This window comes from Numenius arquata, chromosome Z (genome assembly GCF_964106895.1).
Source record: "Numenius arquata chromosome Z, bNumArq3.hap1.1, whole genome shotgun sequence".
NCBI classification, from domain to species: domain Eukaryota; kingdom Metazoa; phylum Chordata; class Aves; order Charadriiformes; family Scolopacidae; genus Numenius; species Numenius arquata.
In genome coordinates, this window is record NC_133616.1 from 14074682 (window position 1) to 14100674 (window position 25993).

A 25993-nucleotide genomic window follows, 5' to 3' on the forward strand; every position below is an offset into this window, starting at 1 on the left:
TCAACACTGAGTTTAGAGCAAGAATTGCTTTTAGTTACGATCAACAAACAGTGAAAGAAGGGTGTATTAGGTGAATACTTCTTTCGCTTTGTGTCCTCATTGGGTACCCCTCACTCTCCTCCCCTGCCATTGCTGGCATATTTCGTTTCAGGTAACATAGCAGCAATATTCCCCATCTTTTGATAACAGTCCCATTGTTGAAACAGTCTTCATACAGGTTAGATTTTTAGTTGGATTTTTCAGACTGTTTTCTATTACCAGGTTGGCTGAACAGACTTGTCACATCACCATGTGGCATCAGACCTACCTTTGTACAAGGGCAAAATGTTAATTTTACTTGTAGACCTTTTTCATCGGATGATGTAGAAAATTCTGGGTGCCATCTTAGAGCTGCATCTGTCTTGCATCTTACAGTGTATGAGTGAAGTGCATTTCTTTATAATTACTTATTTAAAATTAAGATATTATTTAATTTCTGTTTTTATAATAATTTTTCCTCTTTTTCCTCTCAACACTTTGGCTTTTTCTTTCAGCAGATATGTGTTGGAAGATGAGCTAAAATAGTATATTGTAATAGGTTAGTATTCATAGCATTGGTTAGGGTTCAGAAAGGACTTAATATACACTTTAAGTTATTTATCAGAATTTGTGACTTTTGGGGATTAAAATCTAATGCATCTTTCCATAAATGTCAATTTCTTGGATTATTTTTTCTATTTAATTCAAGTGCACATGTGCAGTAAAAGAGAGAAACTGCAGACGTACACTTTCAATAAGAGTATATATTTAACTGAAAAATCACCTGCTGGTGAGCAGTCCTGACTTAAGCATGCAAGATGCTGTAATACAATTTAATCATGCAAGACTTTCTGTGACCTTGACCTGTGTTTTTATGTAGTACATTCTTTGGCATTTAGTAAGAATGCTAAAATGGATTTATGCATATTGCTTCTTTCCAAGTAAAAAAATTATAGTCAAGACTGGACGTATGTGTTAAGGAAACTCATCGTAGTAATGTTACTAGTAGGATGATGTTTTGTCAAACCTGAACAGTACCAATGTTCAAAATTAAGGTTGCCTTTAAAAGAAATTCTTAAATATTTAAAGTACTGAAGTGCGCAGTGGAGCTGTAAATCTGCTGCTTAGTGATATGACAAAAATGTAAAAAATGTAAAAGAAGGTATCTTAGTGCTAATGGCCACAGACTAATTTTGACTCCTTTTTAGAGTAAATGTTTGGGGCTTATTTTTACTTCTTTCTCATATAATTATCAAGTGTACTTTTTATCTGTCTGGAAGCTTTGGAGACATCTTTTTGTTGTTGGTTGGTTGGTGCGTTTTGTTGAGATTTGTTTTTTTCTTCTTAGTTACCTAGATTGTGCCTCCCATGTCCTGCCCTGCCCCGCCCCCCCCCCCCCCCCCCCGCCAATGGAGATGAAATGAGAGTTGTCCGTCACAGAATAAGTTTTAATGTTTTTTTAAAATAGCATTAAAAATGGATTTATATATTTTCTGTCATTCTTTTAAACCAAAACTGCCATTCAAAACATGTTTTAAGTTTAGGGAGGAGAAAATAAATAGGTATATTTTTAAAGTATTTTAAAAGTGCAGCCTGTGCTTTAAGCATAAAATGAAATTTTGTCTATATAGTTCATGGTTGTACGGGCACATTCTGTACATGAATATTAAGGGTCAGTAGTTTGACTAAGATACTGTACCCCTAGCTGCCTTGAGAGTGGCAGTGAGAGGCGAGCGGGCAGAGGGCACACCTGGTGCTACTTCCAGCGCAAAACCTCTGGTGTCTCGTCCTCACTTGCCTCTATCTCTATGCAAGGCAACCAGTGTCCATTTATACCAATATTGCAGGAGTTAGAGTCCCCTTCTGATACTCGGGACAGTGAAATGTCCTCTGTATTGAAGTATGGAGGTGTCTGATTTTTTTTTTTTTCAGCACAATATGGGACTTCCACTCCTGTTCCGGGCTGGGTTTCATGTGCTAATATACATGGAATGCAGCACTTTACACCTAGTGGGAGGTAGTAACGGCTGCATTCCTGCGGGATTATCACATCCCTTCCCTGCTAGGGAGAGGGGAAGAGAAGAGGGTGACAGGGAGGATTTCTGAAACTAGTTTTGCTTGTGTGGATGTTGCAGTAATTGAAATCGGTGATAGCAATTGAACAATTGACAGCTCCCAGACTCTCTGAAACGAGGACTTCTCTCAGCCTTCTGTCTAATCTTTGGTTTAAAATATTTCTACTACTGATGTGCTTTTACCCATGGCAGTGGAGCATTTGCTGTGGCTTCCCAAGCTGCAGTGTGCACATAAATGCTGACACTGTTTGAGCTGCAAGACATTGAATTCGGCCATTAAAATAATTTAAAATTCATTTAAGTTTTGGTGTTTCTACATCACTTCAACTTCCAGTGCCATGCTGTTGTTAGGGAATTCTTTATACCTGTATTGAAGAGAGGAAAAAAAAAAGGGTTCCTTTAAATTCTCCCTAATAATGATGTTAGAATGGAATAGATTACTTCATTTGGAAGGGACCTACAACAATTGTCTAGCCCAACCACCTGACCACTTCAGGGCTGACTGAAAGTTCAAGCAAATATTAAGGGCATTGTCCAAACACCTCTTAAATTAGTTAAGTTTCAGGCACATTGGTACTTGCCAGCTAGTACACACAGCCAACACATTGGCTTGCCATCTAGTACAACTTTTGAATTTCCAAACCATGACTGTGGGGATCTACAGGCTGTGGGACACTACAGTTGGGATATTGGTTTTGTTTTGCAATTGAAATATTCCAGCACCTTCTTGGATAACATTCCTTATAAGTGTAGTGGAGGTGGAATAGAAAGCTTTCATCCCTCAGTAGAAAGGAACCACTAAGGCATTATGGGAGTGCTGAGAATATCTTGCAGCACTTAGCCCGAGATGAATGTTTGCTATACTTGCTCTAAAAATGGGAGAGAAGCTTCCTGTGTTCTTCTGACTTGTGAAGTTTCCAAATCTTTTACTCATTAGCACAATGAGTACTGTACACACCAACCTGCGGCGTGGAATATATGTCCCGTTATAAAACATTTCTGTTCCTAGTACATTTTGGTTTGGGAAGCTCTTAACATACAGAGGAAGGGACTACTGTTGATATTTACAACTGAATACTGCTTTAGGAAACGCTTTTTTATGTTATGTTGTGAAATGGACATCTTACACGCAATCAGTCACTTATAATGTTTTCTAACAGTTGTGGGTGGATGATGTTAATGTCCATAAAGTTTATAATTGCTTTGTATCTAATAATTTCTGAAATTAGAGATTAAAAAAGGAATGTGTGTAAAGTAATGCTGCTATCTTCTTTTTAATAGGGATGATGATGTCGCAGTTTAATATTTCTCAGAATTCCATGCGTGGTAGTCCTGCATCTTCCAATTATCAACAAACCACTATCTCACATAGCCCTTCCAGGTAATGCCTTCTTTTAAATGGGGTGGGAGGGGCAGCGGACTGCAAATTCTTCCTACAGTGCAGTCAATTGTTGCTGCAAGTATGTGGGTGGAAGGTGGTCAGTGTCAAGACAAATTTTGCATTTGTCTGACAGCAGGGTGAGTTTTTTCAGCTGGAAAAACCCCCATGTTTCTATCAGTGAATTAATCCTTGTATTCCAAGGATTAGTCATGATTCTCCACAATCTTTCCCTATCATAATTTTGGCAAAATTTCTTTCCTGCTTAAGGAGTCCCCCTGCCTCCTGCCACCCCTCCAGCTGTTTTCGACCTGTGGCAGAGGCTGATACTGATGGCAGGAGGATAGGAGAGAAAAGGCTTATGTGTTCCAGCATGTATAACAGTACCAGTGTGACAGGAGGGTGGGAAAAAAGGCTTGTAAAAGCATGGAATACTGCTGTAACAGTTAGACAAAAAGCCACTCAGAGGAGGATAGGCCTAGGAGTTTGGCCAGTCTTCCAGCAGCATCCTTGTCTACGTTCTGGCTCTTTTTAAGCTCCTAAGTGTTGGCAAGTAACATGTACCTATAATCAAGGCTTTTATTAATATAATAAAGTGCTCTGGACTAGACGAAAGAGTTCTGCATATAGTTTCAACCCAGTTACTAGGCTTTAACAGATTTCATCTTCAGTTATTGGATATCATTATTAAAATAAACTTATTTCACATTTCACTTCATTATTGTAATTGTTTTGGCAAATAAAATGCTCTGTATCTCCACAAAAACCATTACACTTTTTCACTTTTAAATCTAAAAGGGATATCGAAGAAGGTTTTTTGAATTGTGAATATTACAGTCTTCTCAAAATCCTTGCAAAGTCCTTGTGTTAAATACATTCCTTTTCTTTCTATAGAAGCTTACCTTCATAGAGTTCCTAGCTATAACTGAGAGGTGTGAAAACATGTAATGTACTTTCTGAAGTATTTATTTGGTTTATTTTTATTTTGAAAAGCTCATATAAGAATGTAAATTATAATGTGCATGTGTTATTGTCACGAGCCTATGTTGTTTTTATGGCTTCCTATCTGTAGGATGAGTCTAAGATAAAGCCAGTGAAAGAATTAAGTTGTATTCAGTGAACTTTGGGACAAGTCCTACCTAGCTGCCTACACATTCCTCTGTCTTGGCAGAATAGATCTGCCAGATGAAGATCTTGGAAATCTTACTGAAAAATCATATTTAGCGCAGATAGCTCCTTGATAATCCTAGTGACGTAGTTTTTTATTAAAACTTAGCTGTCACTTTTATTCAGATTTCTAGGACGTAACTCTTGGAAATTGCAGATCTTGTTTTAGTACGTATTTGTGTCGTTGTTTCCTTTCCCTAAGTGGAGATCTTATCAACGCTTTTTATTCTATTCTTTCTTTCTACTAATGCAGTACGTAAGCTGTGACTCTTAAGTAATAATTGAAGTTGACACAGTGTTGATAGCTTAAAATACTGCTTTTGAGGGAGATTCTTGATTGTGCTGGAATTTAGTATTTTAAAGAAGTTGTGTTCTGAATGTATAATATTCCAAAAAAAAGAATAAATTTGTCTAAATTTGCTTTTCCAACTTCTAAAAACTTCTTTAAATTTTATTTTTAGCCGGTTTGTGCCACCGCAGACAAGCTCTGGTAACAGATTTTTGGCACAACAGAACAGTCCGGTGCCTAGTCCATATGCTCCTCAAAGCCCTGCAGGATACATGCCATATTCACATCCTCCAAGTTATACACCACATCCTCAGATGCAGCAAGGTAAGTCTGAGATGCAGACAGGACATGATTGTCTGATGTCTGTTTTATTCTACTGTCTCATGTTCACTTTACCTTCATATGCATGTTTCATGGCTTTCTAATTTCTTTGAAGGAGACGTATGGTTAATACAAATCTTTGAGTTGGCAGGTATTTTTAAGCATTGCTTTCTTGCCTGTACAGAGTGGTAGTATACACTTTATTTAAAATAAAAGGAAGAAGGAAATGTAAGACACGTGTTCATGTTGCATTGCTCCCCTATGTACATTCATTTTGCACAGATGTAATATATGCATGACAATAGAAAAAATCCAAACAACCCAAAAACTTTTATTTGTTAGCTATGGCTAACATCATTTATGTTTACTAGTGAAAACCTCATTTTTGCCAGTGTAACATGAGTTTTGCTGCCAGCATATTTAGCCTCACCAAACCTTTGTAGTATTGACTAGATTAATTTAAAGTTGGCTAGAATTATGCTCAAGGTATGCAGTAACTGGCAAAGATGATCTTCAGAATTAATGGATTTCTTTGTTCTCCCATTTTCTAAAAACAATCACAAACAACATGAACAACATGTTGTTCAACAACAAACAACATGTTAAAATATCAAAGCATTTTTTTGATGGTAAGTAGAATTCTTATTGGACTCTTTTAAATCATTTGTTCTTAAAGTCTAGCATTGTGCTTCGAATATGTGTGGCTGTTCTGTACGTAATGTTGTATTTCTCATGACTATGTTGGAAGTTACTAAAGGTAGTGAATACAAATTGTATAGAGGAAAATGGTTTTCTGTAACCAGTAAGAATATGATACTGACTGGAATTAGGATAGATATGGAGAGGAGCTTGCCTAATCCGTACATGGAATTTAGGTTTTAAATCCTCTTGAAAATTAAAATCTTAGATACCTAATTTTATTCAAGGTATTTGTGGCAAAAGGATTCAATCAAAAGGTTGGATTCTTGTTCAGATTCCAGACCTGTTGCATCCAACTCGTTAATGTCCACTATTATGGTGTTTTCTCTGAAACTTTTTAAGAGTTAATGAGTGTGTGAATATATCAGTATAGTTACTTACATTTTTTTTTGTATTTCAGCTTCAGTGTCCAGTCCCATTGTCACAGCTGGGATGAGAAATCTCCATGAAAATAAAGTTTCAAGTCAGTTGTCTGGAAATTCAGCTAATCATCATGCTGATAATTCTAGGCATGGCTCAAATGAAGACTACCTACAGATGGTGCACAGACTAAGTAGTGATGTATGTTGCCTAAATCAGTCTTATTATGATAAATCAGTTTATTATGACAAAGCCAATATTTACTATGATAAAGCAAGTATATTTTCAGCTGCCTTAGAAGTGAGATATTTTACTATGTTGTAGCTGATGTATAAAACCACTGAAAATATATTTCAATTTCAGATTTGTACTCTCAAACGTGAAACTTCAATGTGTGAGATTTATTTTTTTCTAGATCTCTTGTTCCTTTGGAACTGTTTGTAATATTCATTTGGATGAAATTAGAAAAAGTAAAAACCTTCGCATAATCTCATATGTGATCTTATTTTAAAGGGCTAGGGTTAGATCTGAACTAGGAAACTAAATGAGCACTTCTGAAAATTTGTCAGTTATGGTAGGAATGGCATGTGTACCCAAAAGGTCATCTACCTAGTTAGTCTGTTTAGCTACTCTGTTAGGCTGTTAATTTAATAAAAGTCATCTTTGCCTATGTCCTTGGCAGTCATGGAGTCAGAGGACCTCTCCTGTCTTAGTAAAACTTAAATGCCAAAAATTTACTAAACTTTTTTTTTCCAATATTTTGGGGTTTTTTTGAGATTTGTTACAAGTCAAAGACAAGACAGGTTTGAAAAAAAAATCAGCTCCCTAATTTCAATGTATTAGGGTAATGAGTAATTTCATCGGGAAATTAATTCAGTTTGACTTACAATAACAACACACAAGTTTAAGATAGAGTTCTTTTTAGTGTTGAATCTAAATACTAGATTTCTTTGCACATGAGGTAACAACTCTTTTTGCCAAGCACTGTGGCAAAAATGTGTAATTAATAGCACAGCCTGAATTTTAGGAAGGGAAAAAAATATAAACCTAATAGAATTGTTTTCTAAGTGCCCATGGATGGTGAAATTATTGAAATCTGGCTTCTTAATGTATTTATTATTTGACTTGTAAGCACCTTCAGTCTTCAAATTTCAAACTCTTTCCATTCCCTAAGCAATGTCAGCTACATCTTCACAAGGCGTAACATGTACTTTATCTAGTCTGTGGCTTTGCATGTGGAAATTGGCTGTTTGGCTGTTGTCAGAGGGAGTGCGTACTTACTCATCTATGCAATGAAATGCCAATTTAGCTTTCTAACTTACTACTAGCTGCTGATTATTTTCATACATAATTACAGTTGAGGCTTCTGACATTTTATTAATTGGGTTGAAATTGGTCAAAAGGATAAAAGGTATTTATCAGACAGCAAATTCAGGTTTGGAAAAAAAAGGTTATATAAAAAAATTGCATGTATTGATATACCTCAGTAGGAGGTAGGATCAGTAGGAGCCATGTTAGAATATTATCTACTGAAACAGCCAATTTAATTAGGAAACTGATTAAATAACGTTAGAACTTCTTTGGAGACTTTCTTTGTATGACTTTCCTCTTTGCAATTTGTTTATAATTATAGAAATTGTCTCTTCACAGATATGAGGTTGTTAGTTTGTTCTTTCCCAAAACATTCCCGTGGATGTTGTATAAAAAACACTATTAAGAATGGGAAATACTGTTCTTATAGAAGTTTAAATCTAGTTAGGGCATTGAGTGAATGGGTAAACTCGTGACCAGCAGAGGGCTCCATGAAAGCAATAAAAAACTCAAGCAGTACGTTAAATGGGAATTTGAATAGTGGGTTTCATGTTTAATTTTAAGATAGCATGGGGGTAAAAAAGACACATTTACATTCTTAAAGGTAGAGCATAGATATTATTACATTGTAATTAATATTATATTATGAAGAAGTTTGTCAAACTATAGGTTCCATTGAAGCAAGTTGTTCTGTGCAAAACTGAGAAGACAGTAGAACTTGTTTGCTCTATTGGGAAAGTGCTTCATATTGCCATTGAGTAGTTTCCTATCTAACTGTCGAGACAGGAAATAACAAGCTAAAGTCATTCTAATTGTGTTTTACATGAGACTATCTCAGCTGCTGCAGTTGAGTGCTAGAGATTTTACTCAGTCCTGATGTGTACCTGCTGGAGGATATAAATACGAAGTGTTAATTTGTTTAGCTGTAAAAGTGAGGTGGCATTCTTGATAAGTTTTAAGGGTAGGTTAAGTGAAAAAATGGTGTTTGTTTTAAAAATCTGCATTTTATTCTCAGTTTCTTTGTTGGTATTGTATAGAGGTCATGTATCTGCTTTTCAGCTCTTTACTATGAGTGCTTGTAAAAAAAAAAAAAGTTTTAAATGGAATCTTAGTGTAAACCAAAAGTGCTTATTTAGCTAAAAGACATATACATAGATTTATTTTTGTGTGCATGTACTGGTTATAGATTCTTCTTAAGACTGATTGTGTTTTGGAATATTGCCTATACAGCAATCTAAAAGCAGTCTAAATTACAAAGATTTTTAAGTAAATAAATATTTTTCTAATATTTCTTGTATGCTTTTTTGTCCAGTCCATTTTATCAGTATATGTACTAATTTCAGTTTTTATTTTATCAAGTATTCATAATGTTAAAATGTTCATAATGTTAATTTTTTATTATTATCACTTTAGGATGGTGATCCTTCAATAAGGAATGCTGCATCTTTTTCCTTGAGGTCACCACAGTCAGTCTGCTCTCCAGCTGGAAGTGATGGAACCCTTAAAGGTAGTCTCGCAGTCATATATATCAATGTATTTTTTCCCAGTTTTAAAGAACAGAGAGTTTAAAGAGGTATTGAGTTACTCCTCCTGACTTCTGTATTCATATAGTACTAGAGAGTATGTCATTATGTTTTGGATACAAAATTATTTTGAGCCTTGATCCAGAAGAAATTTCTGAAGGTCCAAAAATTGACTAATGATCCTTCAAAATAAAGCTCAAATTCATGGAGGACAGAAGGATTTAAAATCCTTTCAATATAAGGATTAAATTTTTTGTAAGAATAGTTTCAGTTGCTCTGCGTAAGATATGGTTTAAAGGCAGCATTATGAGTATTGAACTCTTAACCAGCTCAAAAGTGTTTTAATATGCACCACTAGTCTTAATTGCAATCATGAAATTTTAAGAACATGAAATTAAATGTAGTTCAAGAAACTCAGTACATGTGGCATAAACAAAGCCTGAAAATCTTAGCTGTGGAGAAGGAATAGGGTGAACTGTCAATCAGTTGAACAGAAAAAAATTTGCTCAAAATAATTCTATATGCTAAAATCTGGAATGCATACTTCTATTTTTAATCTTATCTCTAAGAAGCAATGACTGAGATACAAAAGACTTAGCAAGGTTGCATATTCTTGCTAATTTACTTTTTAGTGCTTATATATTTACAGGGCAACAGTAGCAATATGCAATAGTTCTTTCTTCTCCTTAGCCCCAAAACAAAATTAAGTCTTTCTGGATGGTCAGATTAGGTGGAGAGGGAGAACAGGAGATGGGGAAGATTCCAGTGAGGGTGAAGGTATTGGTCTTGTTCAGCCTGGAGAAGAGATGTCTTTGGTGGGGCTGGCCCTTCGAACAGCCTTCCTGTACCTAGGAGGAGATTATCAGAAAGACTTGAGTCAGACTTTTCAGTGTTGTGAAGGAAGGATGAGATATAATGGACTTATACTGAAATGGGAGGTTACAACTAGGTCTGAGGAAAAGCTTTTTCACTATAAGAACAGTTGAGCATTGGAAAAGGATGCCCAGAGAATCTGTGCGTTTTCTATCCTTCGAGGTTTTTAAGATCAGGCTGGCTAAAGCCCTGCATAATGTGGCCTTGCTTACCCTACTTTGGGCATGAGATTGGACTGAAGACCTCCTGAGGTCCCTTAACCGAATTATCCTATGATCCTGTGACTGCTAAATGATCTCTGTGGTTCATCTTCTGTAGGCGTATACTGTGTTAAACAGTAATAGAAGGAATGTGGCTCAAGTGGCAAGTGAGAAGTATGTGTATAGCATGCCAGCAGCATCAGTATTTCATTGAGGCCTTGTGCTAAAGGACTGTGTAAATGGTGAAGACTGAAATCTGCTTGGTTTTCCCTGTTGCGCTTATCAGTTTTAACAGCGTTGTGAATCGAAGCTGCTTCCGCTCAGATATGTGTTTACCACTCAGCCAAAAAAGTATTTGAATTATTTTTTGGTTAAAGTTGCTGCTGTCTCAGAACCCTGTTTTGAAGGGATACCTTTTCAGATTGTTTCTGAAAATAATCTGATCGTAGAGTTCGAATTGTAATGTTTCAGCATTAGAGGGGCTGAAAAAGTGCAAGAGGAGCTTTTTCGTTTATTTATCTGTTATGTTAGCTTTACTTTTCCCATTGATGAAGTACACAACTAAAATACTGTTACTAATGGTGCTACCATTTTGCCTTCTAAAGAGATTAATGAGCCCTGATTGAGAGAGCCAGTTCTTGATGATGCAAGAGTCTTGCCAGACTTTTACTACCTCCGGTCTCATATTTTAGAAATGTATGGAAGAGGTGTGGATAATTACAGTGTTACTTAGAACACAGCCTCCCTGATAGTGAGTTTTTTGCCTATGATTTGGTGTGAAAGTTGTGCTGATAAGTTTACCAGTGGTGAAGAAACAGCAAGTATCTATGCTAAGCTTTTTGTTGTTACTGTAATTAACCCTTGAAAGTTTCGTTGACGGATCACAAACTTTGATAAAGACAATTAGCAAAGTACTTCATTGTTTGGGAGGACAAAAAAAACAGCACTAGACATCATCAGTCCAGAGAGGGAGCTCAGGAAGGATGTTATACTATCAAAGCTTTCTTATGTAACATAGAAACTTGAGGCAATTACTGAAGGTACGGGTCCAGACTGCGTTTCTGTACTTTTGACGTGGAAGTAGCAAGGACTTCTGGAGACTTGGAGAATGGTCTTGAATTACTTCAAGACTGAGTGTAACTGTCTGATTGATAGAATCTGAATGAGGAATAAGTTTTTTTTGCAACTAAGGCAAACATTTGAGAGATGGCAGAGTTATATTTGTTATTTTGGTTGGTTATTCTCTTACTCAGTAGAGTAAAATTTCTCTGTTAAAGAAATCTTTGATTCACTTCTGCTTCAGTAAAGCTACCAGAGCAGCTGAAGTTTTATCTAGGTCTTTATCCTTCCTTTTTTATGTAAATTATATATTTTTAGCTATACAAACAGAATACGGGCTCTGCTTTCATACTGTCATCTGTTACCACATCTACTTTCTTATAAAATTCATTTCTATAAATTCATCTATGAAGAGTTAACATGGAGTATTTTCCTTTTGTTGATCTCATAAAATATTCTGTGGGATCCATTACCCAAGACTTGATTGCTCATCAAAATCTTTTTCCACTGGTTCTGCTTTCCCACTGCTCTGGAACCTCAGAAAAGATTTTTTTTATTTTTTTATTTAAAAAAACTTCTAAAAATCTGTATACTGGAAAGCCTTCCATTGCTTTCCAAAGAGAAGAGTTCACACCATTTACAGTCCTGTTCCCATAATTTCCTAAACTCCTCGGAAGACATCTCTAAGGACTAGCAACAACCCTATGAAACCATATAATTTTGCACTCTTTTCCAGAAATAAGTTGTATTCCATCCAGGAATTGTTAATGTTTATTTTCTGAGTAATTTGGAAAGATTACTTTTATTTTCTTAGGGATTTATAGGACTTCTCCAGAGAGATTCCTCTACACTTGGTGTCTGAATGTGTGGCAAGAATAATGAGGAATTTTCTCAAATCTGTAGTACAGACTTCAGTGCTCTTAAAGGTACTTGTTAAGAAAAAATACCATCTCTCACCGTCTCCTTCAAAAGAAAGGTGGAAGAAATTTATTCAAAGATTTTTTTTTCTGACAGGGCCAAAATAAACATTCATTCTTGTTTCTTTCTTCAAGTTTTAGGGTTTTTTTTATGCAAGGTTGCATCTGAATACAGCAGTTCTAAGCTAGAACAGCCAAAGCTAAGTTTTTCAGGAGACATTTGAAGCTCTGGAGAAAGTGATGGGGCTATTGAAAGAATATGTGGAAAATGAATGCAATCTGTCCCTCAAAAACCTCCCAAATATATGTTCCTCTTTGTCTGTCTCATCTGCTATCCCTTTAAGTTTGAAGTATAAATTAAATTGTGCTCTTTGAAAATGAATGTCAACACTGCCTGTTAATCAAGATAAGTAATAATTTCTTTATATCTAGTACAAAACTGGGGAAGATTTCCAGAAGAATATTCTGTGATTTTTATATAAAAAGCCATGCTAGAGTCCAGATACATTACTCAGTTCTCGTTAATCCACAAGACCAACTTCTTTATGGAATAAAATTATTTTGATTTGATGATACTTATTCTTAACAAATTCACTTTGGAATGCTCTTTATTATTATCTCAATTCTTACAGAGAAGTTGTATAATGTATACTCAAATCATACAGACTATGTATAATACTCTGAGCAGTCCTTTACCATCCTTTCGAAGGGCCTGTTTTTCCCTTTTTGAGTCTCCTGAAGGCACAAATTCTCAAGGTGATTATTACCAGTTCTGAGACTGGTTTAGCCAGACTTCCAGGGTGAATTTGTCTGATCCCTTTTTCATGAAAATATTCCATTTATGTGAAAGTGGTACATAGAAACATATTAAATTTAAAAAAATGAGATGCTTCTATTTACACATTGTAACTGCAATCCCTTAAAATCTTCCAGCAGCAGTGTGTTCCTCAGGTTCTCTTATCACCATGTTCTTAGCTTTTCCAACAGACGAACATCAGTATGAGTGCAATACGGATGCTCTGGTTCTATTCTCCTTCTCCAGCTTCTGCCTTTAGGAACTTATTTACAGTAAAATTACTCAGATGTTAAGTCTAATAATACACATGTAGCACATACACATTCCTTAAAGCCTCTCTTTCCAAAGACTTTTCCAGTAAAAAGTCTGGAGTGCTGTGTCCAGGTTTGTACAACAATTTGGTACCTACTTAAATGATGTTTCTGAAGTCTCGGGGGTCACTTTGCTGTGGATTTAAACAGGCATAGCACTTGAGTGTTCTTGAAGTTTCTCTCAAATGTGCTATGAACAAAGTATTAGACGTTGGTCTTCACTTGTTCCCTAGCAGTTTTTTTACAGCTTTCATGCATAGGGAATGGTACTTCTGTCAAAAGAGGATGTAGGATGAAACACGTTCTGTCAACTTCTGGGAACCTGCCTGCAAGGGAATTGAAGGAATGACCCTTTGAGTGACCCTCTGGAAGTTGTTGTTGTGCAAGTGAAAAGCTAATAATTCTTTAAAATTCCATAAATGATGTGACTCCTAAGTTCCTGGTAACGTGAATAGTTGTTTGTTAATCATGTGGATTACAACAAGGAATGCGATCAGCTGTGTGACTTCGGTGCATCAGCTCTGAAAGGCAAGTGGTCTTTTCTCTGAAGACGCTCAGAGGTGATCAGAGGAAGTATCATGAATGCTTAAATAAGGTGTGAGTACTGTGGTGTGATTAGAAAGTGTGCAGACAAAAACCATGAGATGGAGATGTCAGTGATGTGTGCAATCTCCTGGACAGAAGCTTATTTGTTTGCTACCCAAGTTACTGATGCACAGTGAGCAAGTGAAGCCATTCCAGGGGTGAACAAACAAGAAGTGGTTTTTACATTTTTAAGAAGGCTAAGTCACTGTCAATGCAATGCATTTTATAGTTGCTTGCATTATGAAGGGTTTCATAAAAAATTAGTCAAGTCACAGAAAAAAGGTGTTTACAGTAAAAAATGTAACACAAAAAATTGCTACAGTAGATGACAAAACTTCTTCCATACTCAGTGCTATCTACCACTAGGAATTAGGAAAAGTAATTAATATAGAGAATCAGTCTCAGGATTATCACAGGTGGTCAGGATGGCTGTTACTGAAAGACTGTGGAGGTATTGTTGATGGATGTGTTTGTTCTCTGTAAAGGCCGTATTTCTTATTGATGTTACCTGCTTCTTAGCTAAATTTGGTGTTACCTGGTTGACCATCAATATTGTGACAGTTCAGTAACGATACAATGACTTCCCCAAATCATTAGAGATTCTCTTTTTATCTCACAAGTTTTACATATTCTTGGCATATAGAAAGAGATTGCACGCAGTTCTTGTACTGGTACTATAGAAGAGCAACTGCAGAAAGGTGTTTTTTTTTTTTGGTTTTTTTTTTTTTTTTTCTCTCCTGAATTACCACACAGCCCTAGATTGAGACTCAAAAGCTGCCTGCGTATTTCTCTGTTCTTAAAGAATATTCTAAAGTTCAGTTCACTCCCAAAGATCATTTCTGAACATCATTGTGTGATTTCTACATTGACAGCATTTTGAAGAACAAACCTTCTCAACCTTGGAATCTCAACTGGTTCAGCAAGCAGATCATACCCATCTGTCTGTGTATTCTTTCCACAAAAACATTTCTTCCATTATCAACAAGTCTTGTAAGAGCTTTGTTCTCAGACATATAATGGCTCAAGCCTTCTCCCATAGGAGATATTCCAGACTGACTTTAGCAGTAAGAAGCACAACTCTCTCTGTATAATGGGTGATGGTTTGCCTGAAGTCTAAGCATCCAACAGAATGTGTACTTGTTCAATGTGTCATACTTGTTCAGACTGCTAAAGTCTCTGGTAGAGTGAAACTGTTCCAGAATACTTCATTTTTTTTTCACTTTCTTTTCACCTCAATACATAGGCATTGTACCTTCTAAGCTTTCTTGTTGCCAGAGGCTTAACCATCATTAGACATCTCAGAAATACGTGAAGTTATTGCCGGAACGTGTAGTCTTAAAATGTGGCTTATAGGCTTTACTATCAACACCTTTCAGGAATTTCCTTCAGGAGGATGATACTTTCAAATACCTATTCGCAGTGCTGCTTAGGAGAGGGAAAACATTACTTTCATTTCTTCATTTACTGGATTCAAAGTATGATCAATGGAACACACTGAAATCCTTCTGACCTCCTCAAATCTACCTCAAGATAAGAACCACCTTATCTGTTGCTGCAGTGTTATTTTTCAGTGTGAAAAATACCAAATTAATACCAAATCGTAACAATCTTGTCATATTTACTTAAAAGTTTAGGACAATGGAAAATCAAATCTGTGTCCTCTATTTGAAGTGTAAATGTGAAAATCAGTAAATGTTCCATTGTTGCAACTTCAGAAGTATCATGTAAGAGATAATTCAAGAGTAAGATGTCAGTAAGATCCCTTTGAAAAGTTTTGAGCTGCCTCTAATATTTGTAGAAATAGAAATGGCAGCTTGTATTTCTTGAGTGGTAGTCACTACCATAAAAGAAATCAGTAGCTAATGATTTCTGCTATACATTACATTAAGACAATCTTGTAAATTAGCAAGAGAGACAGCAATTGGTGGGGGGGAGCATCACAAGAATAAGAATCTATGGTGAAAGGCAAGTGAGAGATCTTCATAGGGTGTAGCCAGGACTTGAGTACTGGTGGTTGAGTGTGGTATCTAATTTGAGGAGGGGAAGTGGAGTAGTGGAAAGATCTTGAGAATCAGGATGAATCAAAACAAGGCTTGCCAACGTTGTGGATGTTATTGGCAGAGTATGGAGTTGTTGCTGGTGGTCAAGATGGGGTAAGATTAAGCCCGTTTTGTACCATACATAGAGAAGTTACAGGACTTCTCACAGAATGTACTAGGAGAGAAAAGAAGTATAGCAGTTTGTGCAAAGAAGTCATCAGTAAAGGCACACCTTTCATGTGAATTGAAGCTTTGCTAGAGGTATCCATTCTTTCTTTCATCTACATGTCAGTACATTGCTTAATGAGCCTTAATATTTCTTAAAATATCTGGTAGAAATTTAAGCTGCAGAATAAAACTGTTTGCTTGTTTAGTGGTGTTTCTTGAATGAAGCACATGGGGACCTGTATTCCAATTAGTTTCTGATTGTTGTTAGAAGTACTGACCTATGATGACCTGATCCAGAATGACTAATAATAATCTCAGTCACTGCTTTCTGAAGATCAGTATTGCCCAATGGATCAATGGAGTCTGATAAATATTTGCTTTAACAAGAAGAGGCTGGCCCTATAGTTCCAGCCAATGGGCATTTCCTTTACTTTTTATTCTTTTTCTCCACACCAGTATTCCTTTTTAAGCCAAAAATTATAGATCAAAATTATAATTGGGACAGGTTGAAAAGCTTCTCTGTTTTTCAAATCTTTTTTCTGGGCTAACAGTTATAGGGAGCTGGTTTAATTTGAGGAGCAAAATATAGATGTGATTAACTGGAGAATGTTTTAATTAAAAATGTCCTCTTTTAAAAATTTCTCTAGATACACTCAAAGCCTGGAATGAGTGCATGTAGAAGTAAAAATTCATATGTTTAAAAAAAAAAAAAGAGGGGAGATAAGGCATTTTTCTACTATTCCCTGCCCTAAGAGAATTAGTGTTTTCTAGATAGTAATGAGTGGGGAAGGTTGGAATGAGTTTACCTAAAATAAAACTTGAAAGTTGAAAATGAACTGTCAGAATCAAAGCTAAGGAGCTTGTGTATGTTTTGATATTTTTTTTAAATTTAAAATGTGTGACTGAAACGGCTAATGCCTGTAAACTGATCATTAAGTCTTCATCACTGGACCTTGTTAAGAGTCTTTTTGATCTTTCCTTATTCTGTAGTCAGCTTGCTTTCATTGTTCATTTTCTAATAGTTGATATTCTGAACCGGGAGGTACTATTTTTATTTAATCTTTTTTGGTGGTGGGTTTTTTTGTTCCGTCTTCTCTGAAATGATCACTTCTCTATCTGCAGTGGACTGCTGAAATTCCTAGGAAATACGCTGCAGCTGTCTTGATTGCATCTTGATCTAGGAATGATGTGCTTCCTACCAATCTTATTTAGACCTTTTGTGAACACAGATATATGTAGAAATACACATTAAAATAATGTAGGTTATATTTAGTGTGTTTTTATATAAACATGAAACAACATAACTGTTCAGTTTTTCTGAATTATTATTCTAGGATCAAGACAACCTTTAATCCAACAATCTCAGCCTCCACCTTATTCATCACCTAGAGATGTTCCCCCAGACATATTGTTAGATTCTCCAGAAAGAAAGCAAAAGAAACAAAAGAAAATGAAGTTAGGCAAGGATGAAAAAGACCAGACTGAAAAAGCTGCAATGTATGATATCATTAGTTCTCCTTCCAAGGACTCCACTAAGCTTACATTAAGACTCTCTCGTGTAAGATCTTCGGATATGGACCAGCAGGATGATATGCTTTCTGGTTTGGAAAACAGCAGTGTGTCAGAGGGTGATATTCCTTTTAATGTGCAGTACCCAGGACAGACTTCTAAAACACCCGTTACTCCACAGGATGTTAACCGCCCACTAAACGCTGCTCAGTGTTTGCCGCAGCATGAACAGACAGCTTTCCTTCAGGCACAACAAGTGCCTGTTTTACAACAGAACACTTCAGTTGCTGCAAAACAACCTCAAACTCCTGTGGTACAGACACAGCAACAGGTTTCGCAACAAGGAACTATAACGTCATATGATGAAGTAGAATTGGATGCATTGGCTGAAATTGAGCGGATAGAACGTGAATCAGCTATTGAAAGGGAGCGATTTTCAAAAGAAGTGCAAGATAAAGGTAAAAGGAATGTGTGTGTGTATACACTATATATATTATATAAATATATATATATGCGTATAGAACCCATATATATATATCTATAAAAAAGTTCCTGTCATTGTCACATAGTTTAGTTCTGTTTACTCAGTGTAGGTTCTTCTGCGACATTCATCTCCATTCCCTTCCAACAATTAACTGTAATTTCTCATATATGCATATTTTTAATACCTGGTATTCTTTATTTGGGGGTCTTAATGGATGGAAAGTGAAGTTCTTATGTTTCAAAATTCTTTTCAAGCTACTCTTATTTTGAACCATGAGACTGAATGAAGTACAATTCATGTTGTTTACAGTTTCTAAAATCCCAGAAGTACCATAAGTCAAAATTTGTAGTAAGTTTTGGTAGTTATTAATTAACTACCCATGTTGCCTAATTTAAGAGAATATAGGAAAATTCTTTTTTTTTCTTTTTTTTTTTTTCATTTCTATTCATATCCCCATTTGAACTTGATGTGAAAGAGGTGTTAGATTAAATCACATGTATTCTTTTAAAGGTAGTGTAATGATTTGGTACTATATACTGCTGTGTTTTCTCCATTGTTTGTTGAACCAGATATTCATTATTACGTAGGCATTAAAAGCATTAGAGAGCTACTATATATCTATATGGTCTCTAGCACAGAACCAGATGAGCCTCTGAAATGTTTTTTCTTCACTTCAGTAGCTGTACTGATCATCCTAGCTGATTTCGTTGAATCTGTCCTCTGGATTTTTTTGTTGTTGTTGTTTTTTTCTGTTGTTAACTTGTTTGAAGGTGTTAGGCTTCAGAAATCTCAAAAGTAGATGCAAAATTCACATGTAAATCTTGAGGATAAGATGTATTTTATAAATCAGATACTGATAGGTTAACATAAGAATTTTTCAGAAGCTTCCTCTGCACTGTGTTTAACTTCTGAGAAAAAAGTCTCTTATGGTGTAACCAAGAAAAATCTTGTCGAGTGGAAAATGGCACAAATTCTGATTTTGGAAGTTCATAGGTGAAAATGGTCAATTTTGGACAGACTTGCATGGGCACAACTGAATTTACTCACAGTTTGGGTCTTTAACCAGCAGAGAGTACCCAAATTTTCTCCCTATTCAAACATTTTTTTTCTGTTTTTAAAGATGCTGAGGTGGGAGCGGGAGAGAGAGTTTATGTGCGTGTTTGTTTGTAAAAATGGTTGTTTCAATTACTAAAAGGTTTAACTTCTTAGATATTTCTTATTTGATAACTAAATCAAGTCTTTTTAGCAAATGTTGTTTGTGAATATATGGAAAAAACATGTGCTCGCCTCAAAATAGATCTCTACTGTCTTTAATTTTAATTTAATGAAATGGGGCATTTGTTACTTTTGCTTAAATCTCTTCTACTAATTTTAAATTTATTGATAGAGAGCTTGTGGTTTGTCTCCTAATACTTCAAAAAGTACTTTTATATCCACACAGTTCAAGTAGGATCTCCAGCACACTTTAGCTGAGAAGCACCTGGAAGAATGCACTGTATTTTTGATGATGCACAGCAGCTTTCAAACACTTAGAGCAAGACTAAAACATGCCTTCTCTTTTGTTCTGGCTTTCAGGAAATGTTGAGCAATAGTTGTAAAGTTTGTTTGTCATAATTACAATGCCATGGACGGACTGATTTGTTTCTTTTGGGGAAAGGAGAGCTCTCTTCCCTTCACCATTGCTCAGTCGTCCCAAATTAGGATTCCAGCCTCATGCTTCCCTTCTACCTGCCTCCTCTGGCAGGTCTCAGTTCTTCCTGAGCTCCTGCAGTTGCTATGAATCAGGTGCAAGAGTTGCTGCCTTACACTGGGACAAGTGATCACCATTTATGCAATGGTGGTAAGTTGCCCCTATCTAGACAGCAGCTCTTTTTACTTTGGCTGCTGAGGTTTCAGCTGTGAATGAACAGTAGCAGGACTTTTAGCAGCGTTGGGACAGATTCCTGAAAAGCTGTTACTTTGGAGAAATGTGGTTCTTATTTTTTGGTAATGCTTTTGCTGTTGCTTATAAGTTTGTAATATGTCTACAAGTTGATACACTCTGGGATTGTTGTAGTTATAGCTGTTTGGTTTGGTGTGACTGCAAGAGGAAGCTTCTTCTATTGTTCCTATGGGAATATATTTGTTAGAAATATATCCAGTAACTCCTAAATATGTAATTCATTTTTGCAAAGCTGCTTGCTCTATTGATTCAAAAGCCTGGCGTTTGTACATTTTAGTACATAAACTGTGACTTCAGATCAAATTATGTCAAGAAAATAGTGTGATTGTAGCACGTACTTGATCTAGTTAGAAGGGGAATGCTAGCTGATGCTTTACCACAGCAAGTGTCCCTCTAGAGAACTTACTCAAGATTCTAGCACACGCTAAAATCCGCATGAAATCATCTTTGCTGCTTTTGTAATCGAGACATGGGGATACACATTATTGTCACACTACACTTTCTATGTAGGCACACATTGTTGTCTTCCATAAGTGACTTTAAGTAGAATTGTACTCACAAGTTTTGATAGAAGATCAGTGATCTCTTCTGTCCTTTTTTTTAGACATGAGATCTCTATACTACTATGCTTCATCAAAGGTTTTCAGATTCTTTCTTTTTAACACTAAGGCTTTGGTTGGATGTGACGCATTGTTTCTAAGGCTTGGAAATGTTGGATCTGACATGTTCTTTCTGAGGCTACTGGTCTGCAGTCCACTACTGAGGACCAGTAGTGTGGTTGAACTGTTTATTCCAGGGGAGAGGCAAAGATTTTTTTTTTTTTGGGGGGGGGGGGGGGGAGGGGGAGGTTCTTGCTAAAAATTAGACAACCGATGCACTTGACTAAGGCAATGCTAGGAGGTTTTTGTTAATGCCGAGGTCCTTTTGTAATGTTTGGTACAGGTGGGAACTAGAGATTGGAGCCCTTTGCTAATTATAGTACTTTCTGTAATAAGTGATTAATTCTAACAAATTAATGTTAAAATACTTTGTTTCCACCAAACGAAGTCGTTAAAAGTGGAAGGCAGTCTTTGTTTCAGAGGTGGAACTAACACAGGGTTTTGCAGAAGTGTCTTTGAAAAGCAGTATATCTTTCTGGAACCTGATTGTCATGCTTTTTGCTTTCTGAAAAAGGAATTCTTAGTGCAGAAATCACTAATGCAAAATCTGGTAGATTGGACCTAATGTATGTGAGATATGCATATGGTGTGATTTTATAATATAGATGTTTTGCCTCATATCTGAGTGCTTTTCAGAGCTCTTTTTTTATAATTCTGTCCTTTTGGTCTATTTAGATCTTGAATCAAGTGGATTATGTGGTCTTTTCATGATGATAGAGAGGTGCGGAGTTTGAAAAAGTTAGTTTCATCCTTTTCCTGTATGGAAGGACAAGAGTCCATCTCCTTTTCCTACTTTTCCCATCAAAGAAGTCTCTCTGTATTGATTAATTTTGCAATTAATTTGTCTGTCTGTTAATGAAAGGAATAGCTGGAGATTTTGGAGATTAAGGCACTTGGCACCAAAAGTTATATTCTAATATATTTGTTATGTTTAATAGCTTCAGAATAACTAAACAAATCCACGGAACATGACGTACCCATGCCCTCCTCACAGTGGTCTGTATCTTCATCAGGTACAAGTTGTCAATCAATACTAGATCATATCTTCTTTATTGAAAGGATGTGTAGTATTACAGAGAGATCCAGCTATTATTTATTAAGACTTAGGTTATCTGAGTTGAAAAAAAAGTGATTCAGGCGGCCTAATATAGAAGGGGGATTATCTTTTCCCACAACAATATTCTGAACCTATTTTCTTCACTTAACTGGAGTTGTGCTTTGTTCACATTCTGAAGTGACTACTCCAAGAAAGTACAAGAAATCCTGTTGAGTTTTAGAAAATTATGTCCCAGGAAATTCTGTTCTTCTCGGGAATCTTTTTTTCCTTGGTTGGGGAGGGTGATGTTGAGGGGAAATTTTATTTTGGTAACCTCAGTTCTTGCATTAACTTGTGCTTTGCCACTATTCAAATAGAATTGGGTTAGTTTTGTGCGTAGTCAAGTAGTTCAAAGCTAGTCAGTCACTTTCTGTCTAAACCTTTCCTTGAACATCACATTAACTCTTCTTGTTCTTCAAGTTTTAGACCTGCTACTGAATAAATTTTCAGGTTTAGGGTTTATACCTCAAGATCTTTCATGCTTCTCTAAAAACCCCAAATACCGTGAATCAGAAATATTTAAGATATTAATGTTAAAAGGAGCTCTGAGTCTTCTAGGAAGGGAAGAGGGAAGATAACCTTGAAAATTACTTGAAAAAACCAGAAAGTAACCCATCTTTTTTCAGAGACTCGTTTTCAAATTGCTTTAGTTCTTTCTTTTATTTGGATTTGCTAAATTTTAATTCAAGCTCTTCCATGCATAGTACTGTATGTTCACTGTTAGATTTTAGGCTACTTTAAAGATACTTTTATATAATGCAGCTGTTTTAACAGATTACAGAGTTCTACTTGTAAAAGGCACTGTTCTGTGGAGTTTGTAAGAAGAGTAATGAAATCATTAATCACTAACTGTTTCATTGGGAGGCTAATATTTTTTTTTAATCTTAAAAGCTCTAGAAGCATTCTTTAAATGAGACAAACCTACTCGTATCTCTGCTTTTTTCCCCTATATATTTTACCTCTGAGGATCCATTTTACCCACTTCTTTGGAATCTTACTGTGGATTCTTTGACTTAGGAAAAAGTGAAGCTGTAATAACTTTATTTTCAATAACTGGATCAGTTAGGGGGCATTTGGATGCCTGCTGTGGGCCCTTCTTTTTTTAGTTCGTTCCAAGCCCATAGCAGCAGAGACACACATCCCAAGAGTGTGAATCTGCCGGAGCAAAACTCTCAAAACTACAGTTATAGGTAAGTAACCTTTTTCTCTTACCTTTTAAGTTCTTGTCCAGCTACCCTCCCTTTCTCCCCATCACCCATTTCCCCCAGAAAGCCCAAAGAGGAAACTAATAGAACAATTTTGAGAATGAATCGTTTGTTTACGTCTAATTTTATGTAGCCAATTAATGAAAAGACAGAATCTGTAATTATAACCAGTATATTAGCATTCATTTCCAAAAATACATTATAGTCTTAAAAATGGAGCTACAGGTATAGTCATTTGTATAGTAATCTTGCAGAAGATTACAGTCACTAGTACCAGAAGATGAACTGAGGCAGTGTAAAATGTAAATGATTGTGTGTCTGTGTCGCAGAACAACGTGAGAATTCGGTATCGTGTATTTTGTATATACAAGCTTTTCTTAGGTTTGCATTTCATAGTGTGATGTAATGGATGAAACCAGCACCTCATGTAGCTTTCCCAAGAAAAAGCAGCTTTGCAACCTGCAGTTCCTATAGATTAGAGATTTTGTGTTTGTGTATGTGTGTGTGTTTTCAGATGTGTTTTAAGAAGGGAGGAAGAAATTTCTCTTCTATCTAGAGAAATTGCAATGAAGTATTGCAATGTTTCCATCTATCTAGAAAAAAATACTTTCTTTTATGTTTTTTATAAAGAATGAAATCCTGATTGAATGAAAAACCTTTTCTAAAAAAGAGAGGGTTTTTTTTTTAACGGCATTTACTTTATTTTGGTGTTCATGTAACCTCCAGTTGTAGGCAGGTGTAGAAAATAACTATAACCTAGCAGTTTCATAAGAAGTCTATTTTGGTTTTCTGTGGGGTTTTTTTGTTTTGTTTTGTCTTTTTTATCTGTAGCATAAAGTAATATTTAAAAATTAAATATAATTTACATGTAGTGTATGCCCTTGATTGAACCTATTAGATGGATGGGAGGATTTATAATATTACTTACCCAGTAATAACTTTATTTTTTTCTGGGACAGACAGTTCTCTATAATGGATTTAAATCTTGATAAGGAAATGGAATATATAATTAAAAAACCTTATAAGAATTTAAGCCCAGCATTTCTATAGTTTATAGTCACTAAGTTCACTCTTAGTGTTATCAACCTAAGAAAACACAGACCTTCTGTCATTATCATGCAGTATAAATGTTACTGGATCTAGTTAACTGAACGTATTTTTGAGTCCAAGGTATGATGTCAGAATACAATCAACATCTGGAAGGGAGATTTCAAAGTCATTGCTTATTTCTAAAATTTGCTGTTTATACAAAACTAATTGGATATGTTAATCTGTAAGTGATATATAAAATAAGTAGTCTTTGTTAAGTCTACTGTTGCTCTGTTGCATTTTTCTTACATGCTGCATTGTGTATTTCAAATTAATTGCACTTCAGGTTTTGCACAGGTATTTTAACAATTCAGTTTACAAAACTATAATCCTTCACAAAGCAACAACATGGATAAACCTCAGTATTTGTGTCAGAAAAATCTATCTCATAAATAAAAATCTTACTGTTTGTGAAAGCCATATTAAATTTGGGGAGGTTAAGTTAGAGTTTGTAATCTCTAAATTTAAAGTGTAGATGCTGGATTATACTTTTCTGTAGCTTAATTCTTGGTTTTTTCTAGTGTAATATTTGTTTTATATTACTATAGTTGACAGGGTATAATGAGTAATCAGATATCCTTAAGTAGAAAAATCTATAAGATCATATTTCATCCTCCAGTTATGCTGATTACATTATTGTTATATTTAAGAACACAAACAAAACTTTACCAAAATGAAGATTCTGAAGTCTGCTACACCCTAAGGCATGCCAGAGACTGCTGTAGTCTTTTTGTGTTTTATCCTGAATGAGTTTGGACATCCCTCCTGATGTGCTTTCCTTTTTTGCACAGTGACCTGAAGTTCGATAAAGTCTTTTAACATATTGCTAAAAATTAGCAGCTGTTTCTGTTCAGATTTTCAGAAGTCTCTTCCTCTGAGTTGCAGCAGTGGGAAGCCCTCTGGTCTCTACTTCAGAGACTTTGGAATTATGTTTGTTTCTAGGAAGCTTCCTATACCAGTTTCATGACTGTACTTTCTTAGTTTCTTCTGTAAGGGAGCAAGCAGTGAGAATAAAATTTTTGACCTGTTTGCTGACTCGCTTCTTCAAGGGGAGGAGCTAGTACTGTGGGACTCTTCTAATGGTGGGAAGAGTTCTGTGGTTGTTCAATTCTTTGTTTATTGGAATATAGCTTTGGGGGGAGGTCAGGTGAGAGCAAACTGGCATGGTCAGTAATGCTGAATGTTCATGAAGGAGTATAAAGATAAGAATGGATATTTGCCCTCACTCCATTGATAGGTCGTCCATCAGTACCATTAATTTTAAACCTTCCTTGTACCCAGTTTAGATTGATTTGTTTAGATTGCTGTGCTCTACAGAACACTCTTGTTTGGGGAGACAGGGCACTTTGACAACTTTGAAGAGACCTGTGAAAAGTAACTAAGAAAACAAGTGTCAATAAGCATAGGTTTGTTATTTAGACATGCGGTTATGTGTCACCTGTTGAAAATTCCTAATCTTGACTGTTAGCTTAAATAAAATAAGCTTGTAATTGGCCTCTGGCTAGCTTGTCTCTGATGTTGTTAAAAAATGGAAGGTTTGACAATAAGTATTAACTGGTTAGGACTGGTATATTTTGTTTAAATTTACTCATTGCTGATTTAAATAATTCAAATAAGTGGTATCTTAAATGAGTGGAGACATATCCCAGTAGTCTCTGAAGAATGTTAGAGCTCTAAATTATAAAACTTAGTTGTTATGCTTTAAAAAAACAAAAGTTTGTACTGGAGTCATCAAAATGGTTCATCCAGAATTCAGCATTAGAGGATCAGTAGTCTTTGTGTTTCTGAAGAGGAGTACATTCACAGTTAACCCTCTTGGATAATGAAGTCTCCGATTGAATCCCCTATGAGGTGTAAATGGGGAAGTGATAATTTATCTGTTGTGTCTTCAAGATCATTCGGAAATCTTTGGATTTTAGA

General features: G+C 35.7%; 1 protein-coding gene across 1 annotated transcript in view; it reads left to right on the forward strand.

Annotated features, from left to right (window-relative positions):
* NIPBL (NIPBL cohesin loading factor) overlaps positions 1-25993 on the forward strand; it is a 124558-nt gene that overhangs the window by 33992 nt on the left and 64573 nt on the right. The window contains exons 5-9 of the mRNA XM_074165987.1: positions 3375-3474; positions 5100-5251; positions 6348-6508; positions 9032-9125; positions 17424-18056. Of these exons, the coding sequence (XP_074022088.1) occupies positions 3375-3474; positions 5100-5251; positions 6348-6508; positions 9032-9125; positions 17424-18056 (1140 nt within the window). The remainder of the gene's footprint in view (positions 1-3374; positions 3475-5099; positions 5252-6347; positions 6509-9031; positions 9126-17423; positions 18057-25993) is intronic.